Below are 23,376 nucleotides of genomic sequence, written 5' to 3' on the forward strand. Positions count from 1 at the left end.
GTTCTCCTAAAAGGGAATCAAGAGCTTCGTACAGATTTGGGAAATGGACGTATGTTTCAGTGACTTTCACACGTACAGTGCTGAACTACTTGACCCACTGCATTTCCTGAAGGACTTGACTAATGAACTCAGCATGTCCCTCTCAGATAACCTACTGATGGACATCCAGAAAATGGTGTAGTCCCAGTTGTCTACATTACATTTGATGCCTAATGTATGTATGCATCTGCTTTCTAATGCAGCTGATGCTATACCTAAAGCAGCAGGTACTGGCATAGTTGTCCACTGGCATGCCTGGATACAATTATGTGACTTTGCAAAAGGCTTCAAAACATCCTTCCTTAATACCCCTTTTGATGGCTCCACACTCTTTGGGCTAAAGGTTAAAAAAACTCTCACCAGGAACGAACAGGATGGCAAGACCTTTTTGAGTTCTCTTCTCCACCCATTAGAGAACCCTTTTCAGAAATTAGAAAGGTGGCAAGAAGATGTATTTCAGAAAGTCTGAAGGATTCAACCAGGTCACTCCTGCAGACAGGTCCACCTGAGGCAGAGGGGGAACTGTTTCAATAATTTTTACACTAGTGGCAGAAGTGGACCACATAACCAAGGAGTTTGTGGTCCTTTTTCTGAGAAATTCTTACTGAGCTCCTGAAGGATTGACCAACTGCTGCACTCTAGAGACAGCTGTGGATGCTTATCCCTACACTCTCAAGCCAGGCAGGCCATCACATCAAATACTTGGGTGTTGTGGATAGTCACAAGAGACTATATAATTCCCTTTGCTTCCCCTCCCTTAAAGAAAAGGATTCCCACAGTACCACCGCATCAGATGGAATCCATAACAGCAGAAGTATTAAAGCTGTTAGAAAAAAAGTCATCCAACAGGGCCCTCCAGATCCCTCCATATCAGTTAGAATCCAGAGCCTACTCAAGGTTCTTTTTTTGATTGAAGGGACCTTGTCTATACACAACCTCATTTGGTAGTTTTCTCCAGACTATATTCTGATATATAATTTAGAGTGTTGTAATAACTACAGACTTTGTTGACTACTAAGTAGGCAAAATCAATCTGAGGTATTTAGAGAAAGAGAGGAATTATGGGTAGGGAAGGAGTCGGAGCCCTGGGTGCACAGCTTCTAAAGGTGACAAGGTCGGATTTGGTCAGATCTGATAACCCAAAGGTTGAACCAGATGAAGAGAAGACAATATGGATCTATCATTATAGTGAGTACATAACTTTCTTATCTTTTGTTTCACTGGCATGACCACAGCAGATGTGTGGAAGGGGGCTGAACTGATGTGCTCCTAGAACATATGACAGCTTGCCTCTGCAGCAGATATACTGTACATTACAAAGCAGCATACCTCAAAACATGGCACTGGCATACCATTGTGCCTTATAGGCATATGACGGCATTGCAAAAACTGTTAATCATGAGAGTGCATGTAAGTGTCAGAGTTGCCTGGGCATGTACAGCATATTCCAAGACCTACAGTGCTTGTAGTCAAAGCAGGCATGCATCCTGTAATGTACTCTAAGGCTTCTGATATGCTGCACTGTGTGTACAGTTCTGAAAATTTGCATCTAAATTGTTCATTAACATAATTACTGCTCTACAAACTTTGTAATAGTTCAGTAAAAGCTACCATTAACATTGTAGTGCTCATCACTTTACTAGTATACCACATTGATTTTTGTATATAGAGTGTTACAGTATTCCACAGTAGAAAAGTGTTCTGCAGTTGCTGTATTAAGGAAGTCTGGATCAAGATTGATGGAGATGCATAACAGATATATGTATCTTATGTGTGGGAGGAAGCTCAACAGCAGTCTGCAGACAATGAGGTAAACAATACAAGGAGAATCAAATGGAATAGGGGATGATCCAGAGCACAGGTCCAGACCACTGTAGCCCACACAGTATACTGCTGACTTTCAGGGACCCCTTGTTGGGTGGCAGCATAGACAGGTATGTATCAAATTATTTCTCCTCCTCTACAAGACTGCAGTTGATGTCCATATAGATGTGTGTGGGTGAGTGGGACACACCTTCAAAATATTGCATGCAGTAGATGCGTTGTGAGGTACACGTGGACTGATCAGAGGGACATGCTTCACCGCTTTCCATTCCCATACTGTCCTGGCTAGACTACTGTGGGCACTTGGCATGTTAGGGTGGTATGTAGCACTCATGCTTCTCTTTGTAGAAGTATGTTTCGCAGGGGTGATGGAATGGTACACCTGATAATGGATGCATTTATGTTCCAGCATTGACCATAGATGTATGTCCATATGTACAGGAAAGGTGATTGCACCAAAAAATGTCATCAACTGGAAATTCTGTCTGCCAGAGACAGAGGTGGTACTTCAAGCTTACGTGCACATAGGCTAAACATGCACAGATAGGTATGAACAGGGCCTTTTGTGGACAAATGTGGTAGGACATTATTAGCTATGTGAGTGCTGTGTGTGACCTCAGTAGACTGACACAATAGGTCCTCCATTAGGTCACTGAAATGGTAATGTATGCCTGCACAAAGACAAGTTATTGCATGAGAGTGGATGGCCATGGTTGGGGATTCACCATCTTGGAGGACTTCTCAGTGTCCCTGCCTAGGGACAGTGAAAGGGTGCATTCAATTGGTGGAAACCTGAATATAAAGTCAAACTGTATGTCTCCGATGGGGAAGCACCAGGTTGATATTACTTTAAGGCTGTAGCACAGTCTTGTGAAGCACCACTGTTGCGAGCAGTCCAGTAATAAACACAGTTATAATGTCCCTACAGGTATGTCTGAAGTGCAGTTACAGTGGCAGACACCTCATGGTAAGCCTGTCATGATTATTTCCATACACGTTTTCCTGCAGTGCTGGTGGAGCACTAGGGCATGGAATTGTCACATCATCAGTTACACTGATTGGTGTTTATCTGTCTGCCAGCACAGTTGCAGTGGATTAGAGCAAGACTAAAGCCAGTGCAGCATTGGAGCCTGATAATGATGATGGCTGCCTACCCTGGCACAATCTAGCAACACAGTTCCGTAGTTAGCAGTGGTTATTTTGGAGGGAACCCTCATTCCCATTTCCACTAACACAGCAATGTCACCATTAGAACTTGTTCCTGCCTCTGCACTGGTTATGGAAGGACATGACTGGCCTGGCAATACAACACAAGGTGCATGATCAGCAACTGCAGCAAGTGGGACCAGCAGTAGTATCACCACAGGCAGTAATTACAGCACTAGGGAGTGACATACCAGTGGACATTGGCACTGTGTCTCCCACTCTTTGACAAAAATAGGTATCAGTCAGTCATCTAAGCAAGGAGGGTGCCACCAGTGCAATGACAATGCCGATCAATGTACTGAGTGCCTGCAATGCCTTGTTGACAGACAGGTAGTGGAAGAGCAACTTTGCAGACATTGCTGCATCCATGAGGTCTCTTCTCTCCATCTTGGGACCACAGTTGTACATGTGGTCACCAATCTTCTGTCTCTTATGTTGTCAAACCCCAGAAGGTGGATACTTTGAAGTCATGTATTGTCAGTTCCTTAACTGCAGATAGTGCTGGTGAGCCTGTTGTGACACAGTGGGACTGCTTGGTGGAAGTACCTTCTGTGGGGGTCCTCTGCAGTACACTTCCAGAGATGGACATGGTGGTCCACACATTCCTTTCCAGTGGGTGTTGCTGTTAATGCAGTTCCACAGTGTGGATACTCTTCTGACCAAGACCATTCATGTTCTGCATCATTCCCAATGGTGGGCCCATGATCACTATCACATGTCTTCTGGAACAGCACTGCACCTACTGCTGCAGCTGTGTCCCCTGGCAACAGTCCTGTACATGTGCTCACAACATCTGTAATTCAGCTGTAGCCACTCATCCAGCCTTGTAACACAATAACATTTCTGCATCCCTGGTCTGTCCTCATCACTGTCTACGTAGCCTTTTCTGATCCTTGTCACTGTGCCTCCACCTAACCTGTGCAAATGATGACAGCTGTGTCCTGCCCACCTTTCTGCTTGTCTGATGCACAGCATTACCAATTAGTGCAGTGTATTTTGTGTGTTAAATGTGTTTTGTAATGTCTCATGCACAGCATGGAAAGTCAGTGTCCTGCAGCCAATATCCCGGGTGTAATATTGCATGCACTGTTTTTAATCTTTTTTGTCTGCATTATAGACTACAGTTGTGTACCAGATGCTGTCTCTTTGTCAGTGCCACAGTACATTGTGCCATCCTCTTCTCACATTGGGTTCCCCTGCAATTTGTTTCTCCAACACTTCACATGGTGCTTCCTTCTGTGCATGGCTTTTGATAATCTGATTCTTGATGATGATCCTGTGCTGTAACTGTATGTGCACTATCCTGTTTTACTGGGGTCTATATTAGTTCGCCGAAATTTATTTTCAGTGAACACCTCTTCGTCAACCCATATTCTGCGAAAATCACTTCAGCGATTCGTTGAATTTTCCAAGGGCAATGAAGTAGCTGGCCAGCTACACAACTTTACCCTTTTCCCCACTGTAGTGTAATCTCGGAGTTTATATATAGTTAGGGGGGTATGGGGGCGAAGACCCTCCACTTGGGTGGGTTTAACTTAGTTAGTTGTGGGTCCATTGTGCTGTGGGGCAATTGTTTCATTGCCCTTGGAAAATTCAGCAAATCGCAGAAGTGATTTTCACGGAATACAAGTCAATGAAGAGGTGTCCATTGAAAATAAATTACAGCAAACTAATATAGACCCGTTCTACAGTACTACACAGACAGCAGATATTTTGCTTCTTGAGCACCTTCAGAGGAATCAAGATAGCAGAAAATGATCTTCAGCAATCTGAACTCACGCTTAACTGTGTTGTGCATCTTTAACAGTACAGAGTTGAAAACCATCTCAGCCATGTCATGTGGCTTTCATATTCATATAATGAGCCATAGCTGCATGGCATATCCAGTCTCACTAATAAGATGTACCTGTGGGAAATCACCCTGCACAATTTGGTGTTATACATCTGATGTTTGCCAGTTGTATAATTTCTGGAATTGTCTGGGTAGCACACAGACACATTACAGATAATACCCAGTGCATTGCAAACCACATGGCAGTTGATGTTGGGGAAACTCTTCTAGTTGATGCACCAGTTTCCATGTGGACCAGGCAGGCCCTTAATTTTAGTGTGGTTATAATCAGTGGCCCCAGAACCTTAGGAAAATGTGCTGTGTCATAGAACACCTAAATAGTGATGTTTCTGTCCTCTATGGTCTGTGGAAGCCATGTATGTTCCTCCTTATGGTTCAGCATGACATAGGGAAACTGGTTTAGTATGCATGAGGAAGAGACCTGTGACATACTGACCATGTCCCCCAGTGGCCGCTAGAACATTCCTATAGCATGGATGGTAAGTACTACACATAACTTCGTGTCCACAGTGACTGTACACCACATGATTCAGTGTGAGGATGGTACATGTCTGCTTTATAGTGTCTCTGTCCATATGGTTGTATTTGACTGTGTCCCTGTTTTGGATGTGGTAGTGGAAAGTTAGTCATGGTTGAATCTATCCATGAGAGTATGTTGTGCACTGGTGTCGACACCATCTTTGAGAACAACCTCTAACATATGATGACTGGGCCATGCACAGAAGGAAGCACCATGTAATGCATTTGTTCACCAAGAAAATAAGTGTACAAACTGCTGCCTGTCATGTTTTGGTACACATTTTTATATGCTTTGTCATGACACCATGTTATTTACTGTTTTGCATTTGCCATTGCTGTCGTGCATAGTATCACTCATTTCCATGTCATTATATTCACATAGGCATATGATACTGACTGCAGTATTTTCATAGATAGCCTCATGTTACTGAATCAACCATTCTCGCATATCACTGCTTACAGCAAAGTTTAATGTAGCATAATTCTCTTAACTTTGGCTAACTGTCTTTATGTTTTATTGGTTGTATTAGTTTATTGGGCTATTATTATGTGTGCATATATTGTTTTGTCAAACTGTACATAACAACAGCATATAATTCTTTGTTTCTGTGATTGTAGTAGTCATTATTTGTATTGATTGTTACATTTTACATTTGGTGACATTTAGAGATTAAGCACTTAAATAAACTTGACTTCTTGGTTTCATGTTTCAGAAGTTGGTACTAGACAATAGGCCAGATGTTCTTCATCCCACATTGCTGCAGTCCTAACACTTGGGGTGGATTTACGCTGTGTCAGTCGGCCCCATAAAAGTTGGGCGTCGGTCAAAGCATGTCGTCTTGCTCTATTCGGGCGGAGCGCCAGGGGGACAGACCCATGAAATCATCATATCCCATTCTGCCGCGCGCATGGTCCGATGCAGAAGCAGTATTGCAGTGCAGGTTCTGAAATTTTCTGAATCAATTCTGAAAGTTTCCGAAAAAGAATATAAGACTAGAATCAAAAGATTTTTTTTGTTTTTCTTGCCTCAGTATTTGTAACGGAAAGTGAAGAAAAGTGAATAATTGTTTCTTGTGTGAAACAGATACCTCAATAAGGGATTACCATACCTTGTGTATACCTTTTGCTTAGGGCCTGAGCACGGGGTTGTTGAATGTCAGGCCCTTAATACTCGGTAAAAATAAGATTTGACTTCCATAGATATAGTTTTATAGGTTGTAATTATAAAATTTTGAGTATAAAATGGTGCCGATGCTCGTGGCTAAGCGCCAAAAACAAAAAAGCAAAAAGACAAAGCCAGATCCAACTGATAAGTCGAAAGTTCTTGCACCGAGGTGATGGGCAGGTCGGAGGGTTAGGTTTCTTTGAGCAGGATCTTTGATTTTAGGCAGGAGATGAGACTGTTTGTTTCTTGCCTGTGTTCTCTCTCAGGGGGGGCCTGGGGGAGGGGCTTCTCCTGCTCCTCCCTCCCTCTGACCCTCCTTGCATTTTCAAGGCTTCTTCATGGCAAGGGCCGAGGCAGGCCAGGTGAGGCTTCTTTTCTTAGGGCTGGGTGTTTCTTCTAGTTCTTCTGCATCTCCAATATCTTAAGAATATTTGATTAAAATTAGAGGTTATTTACATGCTTTCTTTAAATACCCTGATTGGGCCTCTCTACTGAAGAGCTTGAGCTGGTTTGCCAGTGCTCTTTTGCTGGGGTTGTTGACAGCTTTGGAGCTATAGTTTACCAGCCCTCCCTCCTCTTTGATTCTACTCCCAAGATGATTCTCCGCACGCCTTCTCCTTTCCTCTTCATTTTACAGTTTACCTTTTTTAATGATAATTTTTGGAAGGGAAGGGATTACTTAGTCAAGAATTCTAAGATTCTCTGTGTTTTTTGGTTTACCCATTTTTGGGGGTTGTACTTTTTTGGCCTTTGTATATATTGTCTGTATGTTTGGGCAGAGTTTTTGTTTTTTTGCTTTGGCTGCTCCCTGATGCCTTTCTGACATCTGGGGCAAGAAAAGATTTGAGGAATTAAGTGCCTAGTCATGCGCCAGATCTTTTAAGAGCGGGCTGGCGTCCGTTAAAACTGTTTGGGCCTAAAGGTGTTAGGAAGCTAAATTGTTTAAAAATGGGGCAGCGGACTATAAAGAGAGGCAAGGGCTTTGGATAGATGGGTTGAGGGCTTTGACTTATTCTATCCACAAAACTGTACTTTAATCCTTTTGAAGCCTAGTTACTGTAGTCCCACATGAATACCCAGTTAGGATAAACTCTCTGTCTGTGGGGATTAGGCCTGGGATACATTTTTGGTTTCTCATCCATTTATCCAAGTTAGATTTGAAGATAGTGAGGGACATGCAGTTCACTTTTGTAAAACCAGGAATTTGTTCCATAGATGGAAAATTGTTTGAAAGAGAGCTATCTGTCAAGACAAAAGGTCCTATTTATGTTGCATTATAGGTTTAGGTACCTTGATCTTGTGCTGGTGTTACTATCATTCTCACAAATACGTAGTAGATCAACTAGATTTGGTCATTTACAGCTTTACAGGCCAAGGATAGATTGCCAAATAGAAATCTGTTGGCTACAGAGAATTGAGACAGGGCTTTTAAAAGTACTGGGTAATATAAGGAGCTCATACCCAGAACTTTTTCTGGTGAGGAATTGCTGGGACTTTTCAGGTTATGCTAAGTGCTTGAAGAAGTGCATACTGAAGGGCACATTTTATTCTAGTACAGGCCTGTTGAGGGATGTGTAGAGGAGAATGAAGACCATATTTGAGCAAGAGAAAATGCCCTTAGTAGTCAGATGGATGAGGTGAAAGAGTTTCCTAACAGAAGTAGGTAGTTGGTGGTCAAAAGAATTTGTTATCCATGAAAGTGCCTAGGTCTGTAATGCAAGTGCCTGTCTTAAGCAGAGTGTCAGAGTTTGTGTTTTTTAAAATGCATGATGCTACCCTTACCCCCCAACACCCCCCAACTCCCCCTCTTGCTCACACTGCCCTACCATAGCTCAATTATGCTTTCTGCCTGCCACATATGGAGGGTGGGGGGAACAAGGGGGGTGAATATGTACATTTCCTTTTAGGAATCTTCTACTGATTTAACTGTTGCTGTTTGTACTACTTCTTGCTTAACCTTCAATTGTCTGTATCTAAAATCTACTGTACTGTATCCTGGAATTCTGCCTGCCACATATGGTGTGGGGCGGGGGGGTGGACAAGGAAGATGAATATGGACATTTCCTTTTAGGAATCTTCTGCTGATGTAACTGTTAATGTCTGTGCTACTTCTTGCTTGACCTTCATTTGTCTGTATCTAAAACCTACTGTATCGTATCCTGGAATTTCACTTGTATTCTGTTACATACACATTTTTAAACTATTATTGTATTAATTTCTGGATAAACTACATGTTTTAATTTTGTATACATATATATACTTTGGAGCTTTTCTCCCCAGGCCTCCATTGAAAAAGGGCTCACCTCAGCCTAGTGAAGTTTCCTGGTTAACAAGCTTCAAATAAAATAGAGTAGGCATTATTTATTTATTTAAGTGTACACCATTCTGAGTGAATAGGCAACACAGACATAACCCACACCTTCTTCCACCTGATTTTATTTTTCCTACTAATATTATTGCAGCTTTGAATATTGAAAGGGATTCATAAAAGTTAACACAAAGTGTAGACTACATGTACATTTCGTGTAATGTTTCTGAGTGGCTAGAAAGCACAAAATATGTGATTAGAATGTTCTTGAATACATATCTTGTATGTTTAGTGTACACAAAGTATAGACTTTATTGAATCTGGCCGTACATTTTTTGGCATTTAGCTGTAGACTATAATCTTGACAGCAAGAGTGTGTCCTAGATGATAATTGCTCCAAACTTCCAGATGTCAGGGAACTAGGTCAGTCAGATGCTTTTAATGTCAAATTTGGCATCAGAAAAGTGTGTCATATAGAATTTTTCCAAAACCAAGAGTTCTGAGGTGCACCAGTGTTGACATTTCTCTTGGAGGATGCTGTGTAATCAACTCTAATAAAGTGATATCTGTCATTGTGGCAGTTGGCAATCAACTGAATTAAATGAGTTTAGCCAGTTTATTAATAATGCCACATATATAGTGTCAAATGCCTTGGCTAAGTGAAGGTAAGCTATGATCTGAAGTAGAAATAAGCAAGCACAACACCAGAGGGTAAAGAATCCTGTGGAAAAGTCCAAAAATCATGTCACAGAATATCGCAAAGCAAATAATAACAAATTCATCCACAGGAATCAAGCAGAGCAATCCAAAATTGAGTTAAACGGAAAACATACTAATAACGCGGACTATTCAAACAGTCCAGTTTTATTGACAATAGTAAGCGATTTCACCTTTCGGCAAGAAGAGAAGGGCTATAGTTTCTGCTTGAATGAATCATGAATTTCGTTTTATACATACCTTTTAAATTTGGTATATATTTTTTAATTAACATCTATACGTTAGGTATAGATTCATTTTTATTTTTACTTTTACTAATGTTATATAAAGTTTAAAGTATTTTATTTATGTTTATATTATTATGTTTTATATAAATGTATTTCATCAATACTTCATATTAGATTTTTATAATATATTTTATGAATTCAAAGTAAAGTGATGTCATCATTGTAGAGACCAATGAAATGTAAGTGTTAGATATTTAAATGCTTAAGGAATCCTTTCTAATTTATGTCTGATGAAGCCGAAAGGTGAAAGCGCTTACTATTGTCAATAAAACTGGACTGTTTGAATAGTCCGCGTTATTAGTATTTTTTCCGTTTAACTCAATTTTGGATTGCTCTGCTTGATTCCTGTGGATGAATTTGTTATGATCTGAAGTAGTTAACTTCATTTGGTCTGCAACCTGTGGGATACGGATCCGAGCCGGCAACATTACAAAGCTTAGATCCGAGCTCCTAGCTCCTCCCCTTACCCATAATCCCCTGCTAACTCTGACTGACCTCAGATCTAATTTGCCGCGCTTCTGAACAGCAGCTAGATTGCGAGCTCCTGGTCTTCTGGTCAGATAAGTCCTTGTATTTTAAATTTTTCTCTTTAAACTTGCGTGATTGTGTTGTGTTGGTAGGTTTCTCTTCTTATAACCTTATTTTATATAACCTCTTTAAGTTTTTCTAGTCAAATTTTCCTCCCCATCCCTCGCTGGTCGTAGTCTGTGTGTGTGTTTAGTGTGTTTGGGGCCTACTGAGTGAGTTTGCTTTAGCACCATGTCTGAGACCCCAAAACCAATATTTTCTAAGTGCACCGAGTGTGGTCATAAGCTCTCCCCAGCGGATGGCCACACTCGGTGTGTCCGGTGCCTTGGGGTTGAACACCTCTCCTCTGGGTGTTCTATCTGTGCGGCGTTCAACCCCAGGGCACTGAAGGACCGGAGGTCGAAGCTGATCCTAGTGGGCTCTTGACCCCGGATTTGGCTTCAGCCTCCGGTGCTTCTGTGGCCTCCTCCCAGGCTTCAGTGGCGGCCACTCCTGCCTCTCTCCCCCCGGCCGGGACTCAATCTCCTGCTTCGACGCCGGAGGAGAGGGAGGGAGGCCAGGAAGGAAAAAAGGAGGGAGAAGCACCACAGGTGGCGGGCCGAGGCCTACGCTTCACCCCCCCCCCCGGCTAAGCGGGCTTCTCCCTCCACGGCTTCCAGGTCTCCTCCTTCTCGGCTCTGGTCTCCATGCTTCTCACCGGGACCCGAGGAGGAGGAGACCCGATCTCCGTCGAGGTCATCGAGGCGGCAATCCCGTCCAGCCTCGGTGGCCTCGTCGAGATCAATGCATAGTCTTTCTGAAGCTGATTTAGACCGGGTGATGCGAAGGTTCATCCAGGCCCAAATGCAGATGGGAGTGCTCCTGCCAGCCCCCCTCCGGGGTGGAGCTCAACACCCTTCTTTGCCCCGATAGCTCCTTCTCTGACCCGCTTCCCGGGTTTGGAGCGCTCGGAGCCAGGCAGCGTTGGAGCCGGGGGTAGGTCGGTGCCAACAGTATCTGGTACTTCGGCTCCGACTCTTCCTTCAAGTTTACTGGATCCGTCCTTGTCAGATCCGCGCTCTCGGAGCTGTGCTCTGAGCTTCGGATCCGAGGGGTTTAGTGTGCCTTCGGCTCCGTCCAGGATGGAGCACACTGGCCCTTCAGATCCGATGGTCTTGGCGCCGGCTCTGATCCATCCATCGGATCCGAGTGAGGGTCGATTCTCGGATCCCAGAGAGAGTGGCTCTGCCTTGGCCTTCGATGTGATGGAGAGGGCTCTGTTGATTGCATCCAGGCCCCCGCTCCCTGCTACGGTTCCATCCCGCACTCCCTCTCATTTGGGTAAGGCTTCCGTTGCCCAGCCACAGGGACAGCCTGCTTTGATGTCTCAGGTCGTTCCCCTGGAACAAGACGTTGCTGGTGAGTCATCCTCGGACAGTCCCCCCGAGGATGTTCCTCACAAGCGGAAGTGTAAGAGGAGGCACGTGGACTCCCCCGAGTCCTTGACAGAAGACACGGATTTGGATGAGGGGGAAGGCTCCCCAAGGAAACCCCCGAGGATGTCTCCTTCGGAGACATCATGGAAATGCTTAGGTTAAGAGGGGGGTGGTCTGCCCCTAAGGCTTCCTCGGACGAATCCGTGTTCCTGGAGGTGTTCGAAGCAGGCCCATCTACCTCTTGGGTGTCCCCTCCGGCCGACCCCTTAGTGGACCTTATCACCACTAGGGTGTGGAAGGCCCCGGACACTGTGGAGCCAGTCCCCAAACGTCCTGACAAGATCCTGAGCCCCCCGGCAGAGAAATCCCATTGGAGCAAGGGACCCCCCATAGATGCCATGTTGGTGGCGGCAGCCACCAAGAGGGACTTAGCCCAAGAGAGCCCCTCGGTCCATCCCCGAGCAAGGAGTCTCGCTCGATGGACCGTCTCGGGAAGCGGGTCTTTAGTTCAGCGACCTTCACTGTAAGGTCCCTGAACTACATGGCACATGTGATTCGACTGCAGCGAGAACTTATCAAAGAGTACACTGCATCGCCCCCCGGAGTCCATGTCGGGGGAGGACAAACAGTTGTACTCCACTCGCATGGCCACTCTTAGGTCTATATCCAACACCTCTATGCGGCTTTTATCCCATGCTACAGAGGGAGCTGCTAGAGCCAGCAGAGCAGGCCTAGTTATGAGGCGCCAGGCCTGGCTCCAACATTGTGATTTCGCGGAACCCTTCAAGGCGTCCTTTGCAAATGCCCCCTTTGATGGTTCTGCCCTATTTGGCAAGAGGTCTGAGCTAGTTCTTCTACGGTTAAGGTTCAGTTAGCAGCTATCTCTCATTGCCACGTAGGTACTGAAATGGGCCCTTTGATTACTACAAAATTGTGCAAAATGTTCCTAAAGGGCACCTTTCTTCTTAGACCTCCAATAAAGGAAGCGGTACCTCCATGGGATTTGACCTTGGTATTACAAGCCCTGACAGCTCCTCCCTTCGAACCGGCGTCTTCAGTAGACCTCAAATATTTGTCTTGGAAAACAGCCTTTCTTGTGACTATTACTTCGGCCAGGAAAGTATCTGAATTGCAAACTCTTTCTGTGAAACCCCCATACTTAGCCTTTCACAAGGATAGGGTTTACCTCAGGACCAGTCCCTCCTTCCTCCCGAAGGTAGTTTCTGACTCTAATATTAACCAATCTGTCAATTTGCCGGTCTTCTTTCCTGTCTACCAGAACAAAGGGGAGTACAGACTACATTCTTTGGACGTGCACAGACAACTTAGATTTTACATTCATAGGACATTTGGTCATAGACAATCCGACCAGTTGTTCGTCTCCTTTGCCAAATTTAATCTAGGTAAACTGTTTTCGAAAGTTTCCTTATCGAGATGGATTTCACAGTGTATCATTGCAGCGTATAACAATACCGGCAGGCCCGCACCTCAAGGAGTTCGTGCCTATTCAACTAGGGCTATGGCTACATCTGCCGCCTTTAAATCCAGGGTTTTCTTGGATGATATCTGTTCAGCAGCCACTTGGGCCTCATCTCATACCTTCATCAATCATTATAAACTGGACATTACCTCCAGAGGGAGAACTTCTTTTGGCTCCGCAGTGCTCCGGAATATCCTTCCATGAAGGCCGCCCAAGGTTTAGGTAGCTGGGGACTCTGTCCCACAGGTTGCAGACCAAATGAAGTTAAGTACTTCAGATTAAGAAGTTATGTACTCACCATAACGTTCCATCTGAGTAGGTAAACTTCATTTGTCTGCAACCGTTCCCCCCTCCGTCCCCCTGACCTTCAGATGTGTTTCATGTCATATAGTGATGTACCATTTTTGATAATGTAGTTAGTTATCCACTATAGTGCTTGCGGGCAAACTTGATCTGAGGTCAGTCAGGGTTGGCAGGGGATTATGGGTAAGGGGAGGAGCTAGGAGCTCGGATCTAAGCTTTGTAATGTTGCCGGCTCGGATCCGAGATCGGATCCATATCCCACAGGTTGCAGACAAATGAAGTTTACCTACTCAGATGGAACGTTATGGTAAGTACATAACTTCTTATTTACATTTACCCTTGTGCAGTGATTCTGTGACTTTTTGAAAGAAAACAGCTAAGTTTAATAGGTATGATCTACCTTCTTAAATGCCAAATTGTTCGAGATACAGGATTGTATATTCCCTGTGTCCCTGTTTATGAGGTCCATAATGATTTATTCCTTCACATTGAAATGATATTAGAGAGGTCAGTAGATCTATAGTTGCCACATTCTATGGTGGGGTCTTCCTGGTGGTTTGGCACTACTACATCTGTTCCACAGGCATCTGGTATATATTCAGTGGAGAGGCTGTGGTTGATTTATTTATGGAGGCAGTCTTAGCGGGGGTCTTAGTATTGACCAGGAAACATCCTGGTATGTTATGTGCAAATACAGAGTTCTTGTTTTCGATCCAGGAGAGCACTGATAGTATCTGTTCATTGGCGATTACTTGGAGGGCCTGAACTAGATAGTTTGTAATGGCAAGTTTGGAAACAGAGAGGAGAAACTGAAACTGAATGTATCTGCAGAGATGTTAGCTATATCCTAAGGGTTTGATTGGGTGATGTCATTAGAGGTTAAAGATATTAGTAATAATAATAATTCATGTGGTACCTTGAATGCATTTTCTCATTACCATAAATAAATAATGCAGTTGAGCTTCCCACTTGGGGAAATCACAGGGGTCAACCCAACCAAAGTTCGATGAACTCACCTTGGGAGATCACGTACATGATTGTGGTATGTCCTGTGCCAGGTAAGAACATAACATAGCTTAGATACAAAACTGTATTACTCTCTGGTCTGAGCTAGTTATGTAAGCTGTAGTAAAATGTGAATGGCGCATAAACTGCTACTGTATAGCATGATAATTAACGAGCTTGCCTCACTCTGAAAAATTGTTTTTCTTTTTTAGGATTATAGAGTTAATATCTTCCTTAGACAGAGGTGGAATGATCCTAGACTTAAGCTGCCCAGTGATTTTAGCTCAAACAGCTTGACTGTGGATCCTAAAATGTTTAAATGTCTTTGGAAACCAGACTTGTTTTTTGCAAATGAGAAAAGTGCAAACTTCCATGATGTCACACAGGAAAACATTCTTCTTTTTATATTCCGGGATGGTGATGTTCTGCTGAGTATGAGGTGAGCTAACTTGTATAAAGCCAGAGCGATTTCTTAAGTTTAAGAACTTGGTAGAATGTCTTTCACAGCAGTACTGAAAATGCTTAATTCTTGCGTGTACTTTTTAATTATTAAATAGCTTAAAATGCAAAAAATGGTTAAATGAGAATGGTAGTGTATTTTTTACACCTCTTGCATTTTACCTTTTAGGCTTTCTGTTACCTTGTCTTGTCCACTGGACCTGACTTTATTTCCTATGGATACACAGCGCTGCAAAATGCAACTGGAGAGCTGTACGTATGCAGAAGAATGACATGTGGCAATAAAAATTTTGTCTCAAAATTTATTCTAATATATTTACATTGTATGTTCTTAGGATGCAAAAATGTTTGCCAGTTACATAGAAGAAATGAAAAAAAATCATAACAGTGTAGGTGAGATGTCTTGCCTTTAAGGAGGAAAAAGAACCCTAGTCTGATCCAGTATTTTGTTTTTGTGAGATTTAATAACTTTCAGTCTTCTGCTTCCATAGGTCACTGAAATTATGTACCCAGTTAACCAGTCTAGAGAAATGCCCCTTTTTGAGATCATTATGTTTTGTCACTTTCTTTATGGATTTTTTGTATTTTTTAAAATATCTTTGGCTCTTGTGGACAGTGAGCTGCCATTGGTGCCTTTCTTCAATTTCAAACATCAGGACTCATTCCTATCCCTCCCTACCCCAGACCTAATCCAAAACCCATTACCTAAGAGTACATTAAGGCAGTCCAGGGTAGCATAATATCCATGGCCTTAGGGATTTGTTAGTTAAATGTCATACCCCTTTCCCAGCATTAGCACCTGACATGCAGTGATTTAAGCCATTTATGACTGAGAACATCTGTCTTTGCATGCCATCTGTATTTATAAGTGTGGGGGTGTTACCACCATAGTTGTCATCCCTGCTTATGACCCTTTCACGTGTTCACTTGTGATGGGAGAATCAGTAAAATGACAGTGCCTTTACTACCCCCCAGTTACTCTTCAGTGTGACCGAAACACTAGTCGAATCCTGGTTGCCTTGGTCACAGTCAATGCCCCCCTCTGTACCATGGAGATGAGCAACATTATTTCTTTTACTTCGGAAAAAAAGTGTGATTTTTTTACAGCAATAACAATATGCTTATAACCTCTTCTCTAATCTTCCATAGGTCACTGCACTTTGTTTTTAGTTAACCAGGTAAGAGAAGTGGCCTCTAACATTGCCATAAACTCCTTCAGTAAATATGTTTTATCATCTCTTCTGTCCATACTGAAAAAAGGTCTTGCTTTTAATAATCCACCACATAGCTTAAAATGAAACATAACTATCTACATCTGCCATATTATTCTGGCCATCCTGTTCTAGTGTTGCAAGAAAAGAGAACTGCTCCAGAAATAGACTCATTACAGGCTCATAACTTCTATTTCTACATTCCTTTCTTTCAAGTTAGTTTCACATCATTTCTGTAGGGTTTTAATCATACTACCCATTCAATTTTTATCAATGGCTTGTTTGTTTTATAATACATATATAACCATATTCTTATCTCTGTAAGAGTTAACATCTCTGTAACAGTTAACATCTTTATAACATTTCATTGTAATACAAAGTTCTTTATTTTTTCCAGAAAGTTTCAGAGTAGCCATCACTTCCTGGGTTTGGGTGTCGAGCTTGGTATTTCCTGTGGAAAAGTTCAGACATTCATTGCTTGAAATGCTAAACCATCATAGTGTTCCTGCAGTTGCTTTGTTGTGAGCCAGGACCTGTCCTAGTACTTTGCTAACGTGGACAGGATGTGAAGCATTGAAATAAGTACAAGGGCATCATCTTGGACATATGTACAATGATAGTGGAAAAACTGTGAGTCTACCACTGGGCACAGAAGCTGGTGCTTACATCCCTTGCACAATCCCGGGCTGGTTCTGTAGGAAAGTAAGAAGAATCAGTGGCCAGATAAGCATCATACTTCTCCTTCTCCTCCTGCTAAATCTACTCACTTGATGTAGGTTCACTGACAGGACACAGCTTAGAAGTGGATGACATGATGATACGGAGGAGGCTGGACATCCTATGTATCCAAGAGACGAGATGGAAGGGCAGTGCAACAAAGCCACTTGGCTTGGGATCCAGACTCTACTACTCAGGTGGTGGACAGGCTAGAAATGGTGTAGGAATTGTGGTGAGACAGAGGCTTCAGAAGTCAGTGAGGGATATCATCAGAATTAATGACAGACTCATGGCAATCAGACTCCAGTGTAATGATAGGACAGTATTCATAATCTCAGCCTATGCCCCACAGCAGGGTTGTGATAGTGAGGAAAAGAGTGCATTCAGACAGCAGTTGCAGGACCTACTAGATAAAGCAGGACAACATGAATTGGTGTTGATAATGGGTGACTTAAATGCACATATCGGGACAGACAGAACAGGATATGAGGACTGCCTGGGTCCACATGGGTGGAGCAATAGGAATAAGGAAGGAGAAGCCATTCTAGACTTCTGTCTGGCAAATGGCTTGATAGTAGCCAACACATGGTTCAGAAAGAGAGACAGTCACAAGATCACATACAAGAGTAGCCAACATGCAACACAAGTAGACTTCCTCCTAGTAAGGAAAAGGCACTGGGGTAGAATCCATGATTGCAAAGTCATCCCCAGTGAAACAGTCGGTTCATAGCATAAACCAGTAGTTGCCACAATCATCTGCAAGCAGTGGTCAGAGAAGGCTCTAAGGTCAACAGAGACCAGGCTGAAGACCTGGAAGTTGACTGGAGAGAAAGTACAGCAGTTCATGGAATTACTCAGGGCTCAAGCACCCCAAGAAAAGGAGGAAATAGGTGGAGTTGAAGAAGAGTGGCAGCACCTAAAACAGCATGTGTTAGGACTACAGAAAAGATATGTGGCCGAGCCAGGTATGGAAATAAGGTACATAAGGAAAGCTGGTGGTGGAATGCAGAAGTGCAGGAAGTAATCAAAAGAAAGAAGGAGTGCAGGAAGAAGTGGGAGATTGAAAAGACTGACCAAGCTAGGAAGGACTACTGGTTGGCTAACAAAGAAACTAAGAAAGAAGTTGCAATAGCAAAGAATAGGGCATCAGAGGCACTCTATCAGCTTCTGGAAAGTGACTCAGTAAGGGGCACAAAGAAACTATACCAGGTTGCAAGGCAAAGACAGAAAGATAAAGAAGATAGTCAGACACCCTTCATAAGGGATTCCAGCAACAACCTGCTTACCAGCCCACAGGACATCAAAGGCAGATGGAAGGAGTATTTCCAGCAGCTTCTGAATAAAGAAAACCCCACAGAAGTGGTACTGCCCCAGAAACAGCCTACAATGAGAGTAGAAGAGGAGCCCAGCTTAGAAGAAGTAAGAGCAGCACTAAGGAAAATGAAGTCAGGGAAAGCAGCAGGCTCAGATGAGGTCACAGTGGATATGATAAAGATGCTGGGTGAGCTAGGGGAGAAATGGCTCTTGAGGGTACTAATTGCAGTGTGGAGAGAAAGGCGTATCCCAGATGACTGGAGAATAAGCATACTCATGCCAGTGTACAAGAACAAAGGGGACATCCACAACTGTGGACAGTACAGAGGCATCAAACTCCTACCACATTGCATGAAAGTTCTGGAGAGGGTGATTGATAAACGGATACGCAGAATAGTAGAATGTAAGATGGGAGATGAACAGTTCGGATTCAGATCAGGATGCAGCACAATTGACCAGATGTTTGCATTGAGACAGATACTTGAGAAGAAACTAGAGAAGAGGAGAGAGTCAAACTGGGCTTTCCTAGACTTGGAGAAAGCATATGACAAGGTCCCAAGAAAGCTGATCTGGGCAGTACAGCGGTGGTTTGAAGTCCCAGAAACATTGGTAGAATTAGTACAGGCTATGTACAAGGACCCAGTGACTCAAGTACGAACAGTGTTTGGCCTCACTGAGGGGTTCCCAGTGGGAGTGGGTGTACACCAGGGTTCAGCTCTGAGCCCACTGCTGTTCATACTGGTAATGGACTACATCAGCAAACAGGTTGGAGGGGTCAGAGCAACAAAGCTGCTGAATGCAGACGATGTGGCAATACAGGCAGACTCTGATCTAGAACTTCAGCAAAGGATAGGAGAATGGAATGCAGATCTGAAGGCACATGGGATGAAACTAAGCACAGATAAGACAGTGGTAATGGCAGCAGATTGGGGAAATCAGAAGAAGCTGAGAATAGAGATAGATGGGAAGATAGTGGAACAGGTAAACAGCTTCAAGTATCTGGGAGGGGTGGTTGAGGAGAAGGGTAGTCTGAATGAAGAGGTCAAAGCTAGAATCAGAGAGGCTGCAGCCAACTGGCATAGAGTATCAGGTGTAGTCTATGACAGAAGAATGCCAAAGAAGCTGAAAAGTAAGGTGTACAAGACAGTGGTGCGACCAGTACTACTGTATGGTACAGAAACCTGGGCAGTAAAGGCAGAACAGTTGAAGAAGCTAGAGGTGATGGAAATGAAGTGCCTGAGAAAGGTGGCAGGATGTACACTGCGGGACAGGCGAAGAAATGAGGACATAAGAGCAGAAGCCAAAGTAGCTCCAATTGCAGAAAAGATTAAAGAGAACAGATTATGATGGCATGGGCACATGTGTAGAAAAGCAGAAGACAATCTGGTGAGGGAGATTTGGGACAGACAGGAAGAAGGTAAGTGGAAGCGAGGGCGTCCAGCAAAGAGGTGGATGGATTGTGTGAAAGAAGATCTGCGACAGTCAGGCATGAGTGTTGAAGAAGGCAGGAGAGTGGCACTGAATCGAGAGAGTTGGCAACCCCATGTAAATGGGAAAAAGGGGGATGATGATGATGATGATGAGAATGTTCTCCCTCTTGTTCTGATCAGATCAGTAAGAAAAAGGGAAGTCGGTAGTGGATGGTAAGGAAGAGTTGTGTGCTTTTCCTCCTTTTCACCTTATTTCATATGCTAGTACCACTGCAGTGTGTAAACAAGAAAACTTATTGATCATCTTTATGCACTGATACCCTGAGCAGTGAGGTTATTCTGTACACTGGATGGATATCAATAAGGAAATGTTTGCATTGATGGTGTAGTCTCCCTGGAATGGGCTTATTTGTATCCCAAATGAAATTTCAGGTCGCGAAATTTTGTTCCAGGATCCCTCATCTGCAGGCTTTCACAAAAAGTATATTCTCAGTTATTTGAAAGTAGGACCTGCTGTATAAATTGACACATTATAGGTTCATAGGTTCATACTAGGCTATCTGCCCTAGGGCATTTATAAGCTTAGCCAGAGTGTGTATGGCTTTCACCACCCATTTTAAATTAATTTTGCTATGCCCTTTTTCGAGGTTAGTATACTGTGCCTCTGTCTAACAGTGACACAGAAGTGATACCCGGGGTAAACCTACGATCTCCCATCCACTCATCAAGATTCCTCTTGAAGAGAGTCAATGAGGGACTCTGCCTAACCTGGACTGGGATTTTATTCCAGAGTGAAGGGAGCCTCTGGGTTATGAATCTGTCCCTCCAGCTTGTCCTATTTATTTCAGTGCTGAGGTTTAAGTCCCTCGAGCGCGTAGCTCGATGGGATTTGGATTTTCTGAGGTGCAGCATGTCCATTAATTCTGGGTTGGACATGGCTTTATACGTCAGGCACAGATCAGCTCTGAGCAGGCGGTATGCCACTGAGTAGAGCTGGAGTTTCTTTAACCGGGCAGCATATGGCATCTGTTTGAGCCCCTTGATCCTCTTGGTGAGGTACTTTTGGGGTCTTTCCAGTTGCTGCAGGTGTCTGGTAAGGTACATCCCAAAAGGGGCATTGTACTCAATTATGGGCCTGATGAGGGATGAGTAAAGAGGCACGATGACCTCCCCTGATCTAGATGTGAATCCCTTCATGATTATAGTGTCATTCAAACAGTGTTGCTGAAAGTAAAAAGAAAAAACAGGCAGTGGTAGGTTAGTGGCTTTGCTAGTAGCATTGTCTCAGTACAAGTCATTTCGTTCTCTCCGAGAATTAATTGTGCATTCCATCCTTAATGATCTATTCTCAGAGCTAGGGTAATCATAGACTAATTTGTAATGGTCAGCGCTTCTCCGTTGAAATAGCCAACATCTTTTAACATACAAAGAAACACAGAACTAGGAAGTATGCCTGGGACAGTGGAAGAAATTTTCTTTATGGTGGTCAGATTAGAGCATTATATTCTTAGACTGCACAGCTCCATAACTTCTACAATGCATTACAGGCTTGTTTTTTTAAAAAAAAAAAAAACTCTTACTGCTTCCTCCTTTCAGTACCTATTTTGCAATTTTCTCTTTTCTGCCTTTTTTGTTTTCTTTACTGCTTCATATGTAGCATTGAAGCAGTTCATGATGGGGATTCTGCACCTATAGTCCTGAGAAGTCTGGAGACATCGTATCTCACCATCATGGGATATGAATATCTTAACTGAGAACCTAAGGCTGGTTCCATTTGAGCCTGTGACTATGGCAGATATGAATTTTTTGCTTTAGAAGACACTGATGTGAAGTTGTTAAATCTCGCCATTTATTCTCACTGATGGGCTCGCAGCCTATCCTCGGCTCCGACACGGCTGATAGCAAAGCTCAAGGTTTGCCAGTAGCTCGAGACCAAGCCCCTTATCCCACAATGCACTGCTGGAATTACCTCAGATCTAGTTTGCCATGGCAAGAGAGATCTTGGTGATCCAGCTAGCTCGGACCATTTTTGAAAAAAAAAACAACAGCAAGTCTATATAAAAAGTTTTCCTTTTTGTTTAAAAAATAGTGTGTGCTAGTATTAGGTCTTTTCATAATATACTCTATAGTTTCAATAGTTATAAATAGTTTAAAAGTTATTGCCTTGTTGGCTTCTTCGTTTGTGTGGGCCTTTTGCCCTATTTACTCTTATTAATCTTTATAATAGTCAGGCTTTTTTTCTGTGGGCCTCTTTAGCCATATTTATCAAATCTATAATTACATTGTTATAGATAGTGCCCGAATTGGGCTTAGTTGTTTGTGGATCTTTACAAGTGTGTAAGGACTTTATTACCTTTTGCAGTTTACTGTTTGTTTTATTTAAATATGTTGGATGAAAAGGAGAAATCCCATCCTAAATCAGGATTTAAAAAAATGCCTCGATTGTGGGCAGAAAATGTCTGTTACTGGCGCACACATTCAATGCTTCTGTCTGGGGGCTAAACACCTCCAAGATACCTGCAGCATTTGTCACTCCTTTTCTTCAAGAGTCCTCTTGGAGAGAAGGAGGAAACTTATAGACAGGGGATTGCTACCAGCAATTTTTTCTGAGGTGTTGAGTAGCCATGAGGGTACTAGCACGTCCTCCAAATCCTCAAAATCCAAATCTTCAGACAAAGTGACTAAAAAGGCAAATACTTCAGAAGGAGGGTCATCGGTTCCACAGACATCGGAACTGAGTGTACCTTTGATTCGGAGCCATCTCTCGGTATTGGAGCCATTCTCTGAAGTTCCTTCTTCCCCTCTGCTCCAATCAGCACCTTCGGTGCATTCAGCTAAGTCCTCAGTCAGCCTTTGAGATTTGGACATGGATCGGCTAATGCAGAAGCTTTTACAGGCACCAGGACTAGCCAAATTGTTGTCGGCCCTGACCAGCTCTTCGGTGCCGAAGACCATGGAGCCGGATTTGTCTACTCCTCTGAGCTGTACTGGACTCTCGTAGCTGAAGGAAACTGAACCCTTGGTTTTCGAAACCTTGGAGCAGATATCCGCAACAGTGTTATCGGCTCTATCTACTCGGATGTCCTCGGCGCCGACCGAGGACTCTAGGAGCCGACGCTCTCCCATCGCGTCCGGGGAGGATAGTTGAACCGATTTGTCGGTGCCGACTCTTCCTCTCGGGGCTTCGGCTCGGATGAGCTCGGCTCCTACCTCGGGCTCGGAGCCCAGGGTTTCGATGTGGGAGGATCGTACGGTACTCTCGGGTCTTCTCGCGGGAGCCATGGTGCCTTCGATGCTATGAGGAGAGTTTTGTCTCCAAAGACAATGTCAGCATCGGTTCAGCTTTCCCACTCTTCTCAAGCTCCTGTGTCTGCTTCTTCATCTACCGGTCCCTCTAAGCGTAGAGACCCCGAGCCTCAAGTACCCCCACAGGGCATCCCCTACTCTTATGAGACCTCCCCAGATCTCCCCACTGAGGAGGTGCCCAGGAAGAGATTGTGCAAGAGGAGGCACATAGACTCCCCACAGGAGTCCTTGACATCTGACACGGACTTACATGAGTCAGAAGGGTCCCCCTCTGAGGATATCTCCTTTGCA

At 43.6% G+C, this 23,376-nt stretch overlaps 1 protein-coding gene and 1 pseudogene across 3 annotated transcripts in view; one reads left to right on the forward strand and one right to left on the reverse strand.

Moving 5' to 3' along the window:
* The window catches only part of GLRB (glycine receptor beta), a 1,402,573-nt gene that overhangs the window by 646,895 nt on the left and 732,302 nt on the right, over window positions 1–23,376 (forward strand). For all 3 annotated transcript variants that reach the window (XM_044079822.1, XM_044079823.1, XM_044079821.1), the window contains exons 5-6: window positions 14,861–15,087; window positions 15,277–15,359. In XM_044079822.1, coding sequence (XP_043935757.1) covers window positions 14,861–15,087; window positions 15,277–15,359 — 310 coding nt within the window. The remainder of the gene's footprint in view (window positions 1–14,860; window positions 15,088–15,276; window positions 15,360–23,376) is intronic.
* LOC122809830 lies at window positions 14,562–14,709 on the reverse strand (annotated as a pseudogene).

This window comes from Protopterus annectens, chromosome 8.part0 (assembly GCF_019279795.1).
Source record: "Protopterus annectens isolate FY-2018-M chromosome 8.part0, PAN1.0, whole genome shotgun sequence".
Taxonomy (NCBI): domain Eukaryota; kingdom Metazoa; phylum Chordata; order Ceratodontiformes; family Protopteridae; genus Protopterus; species Protopterus annectens.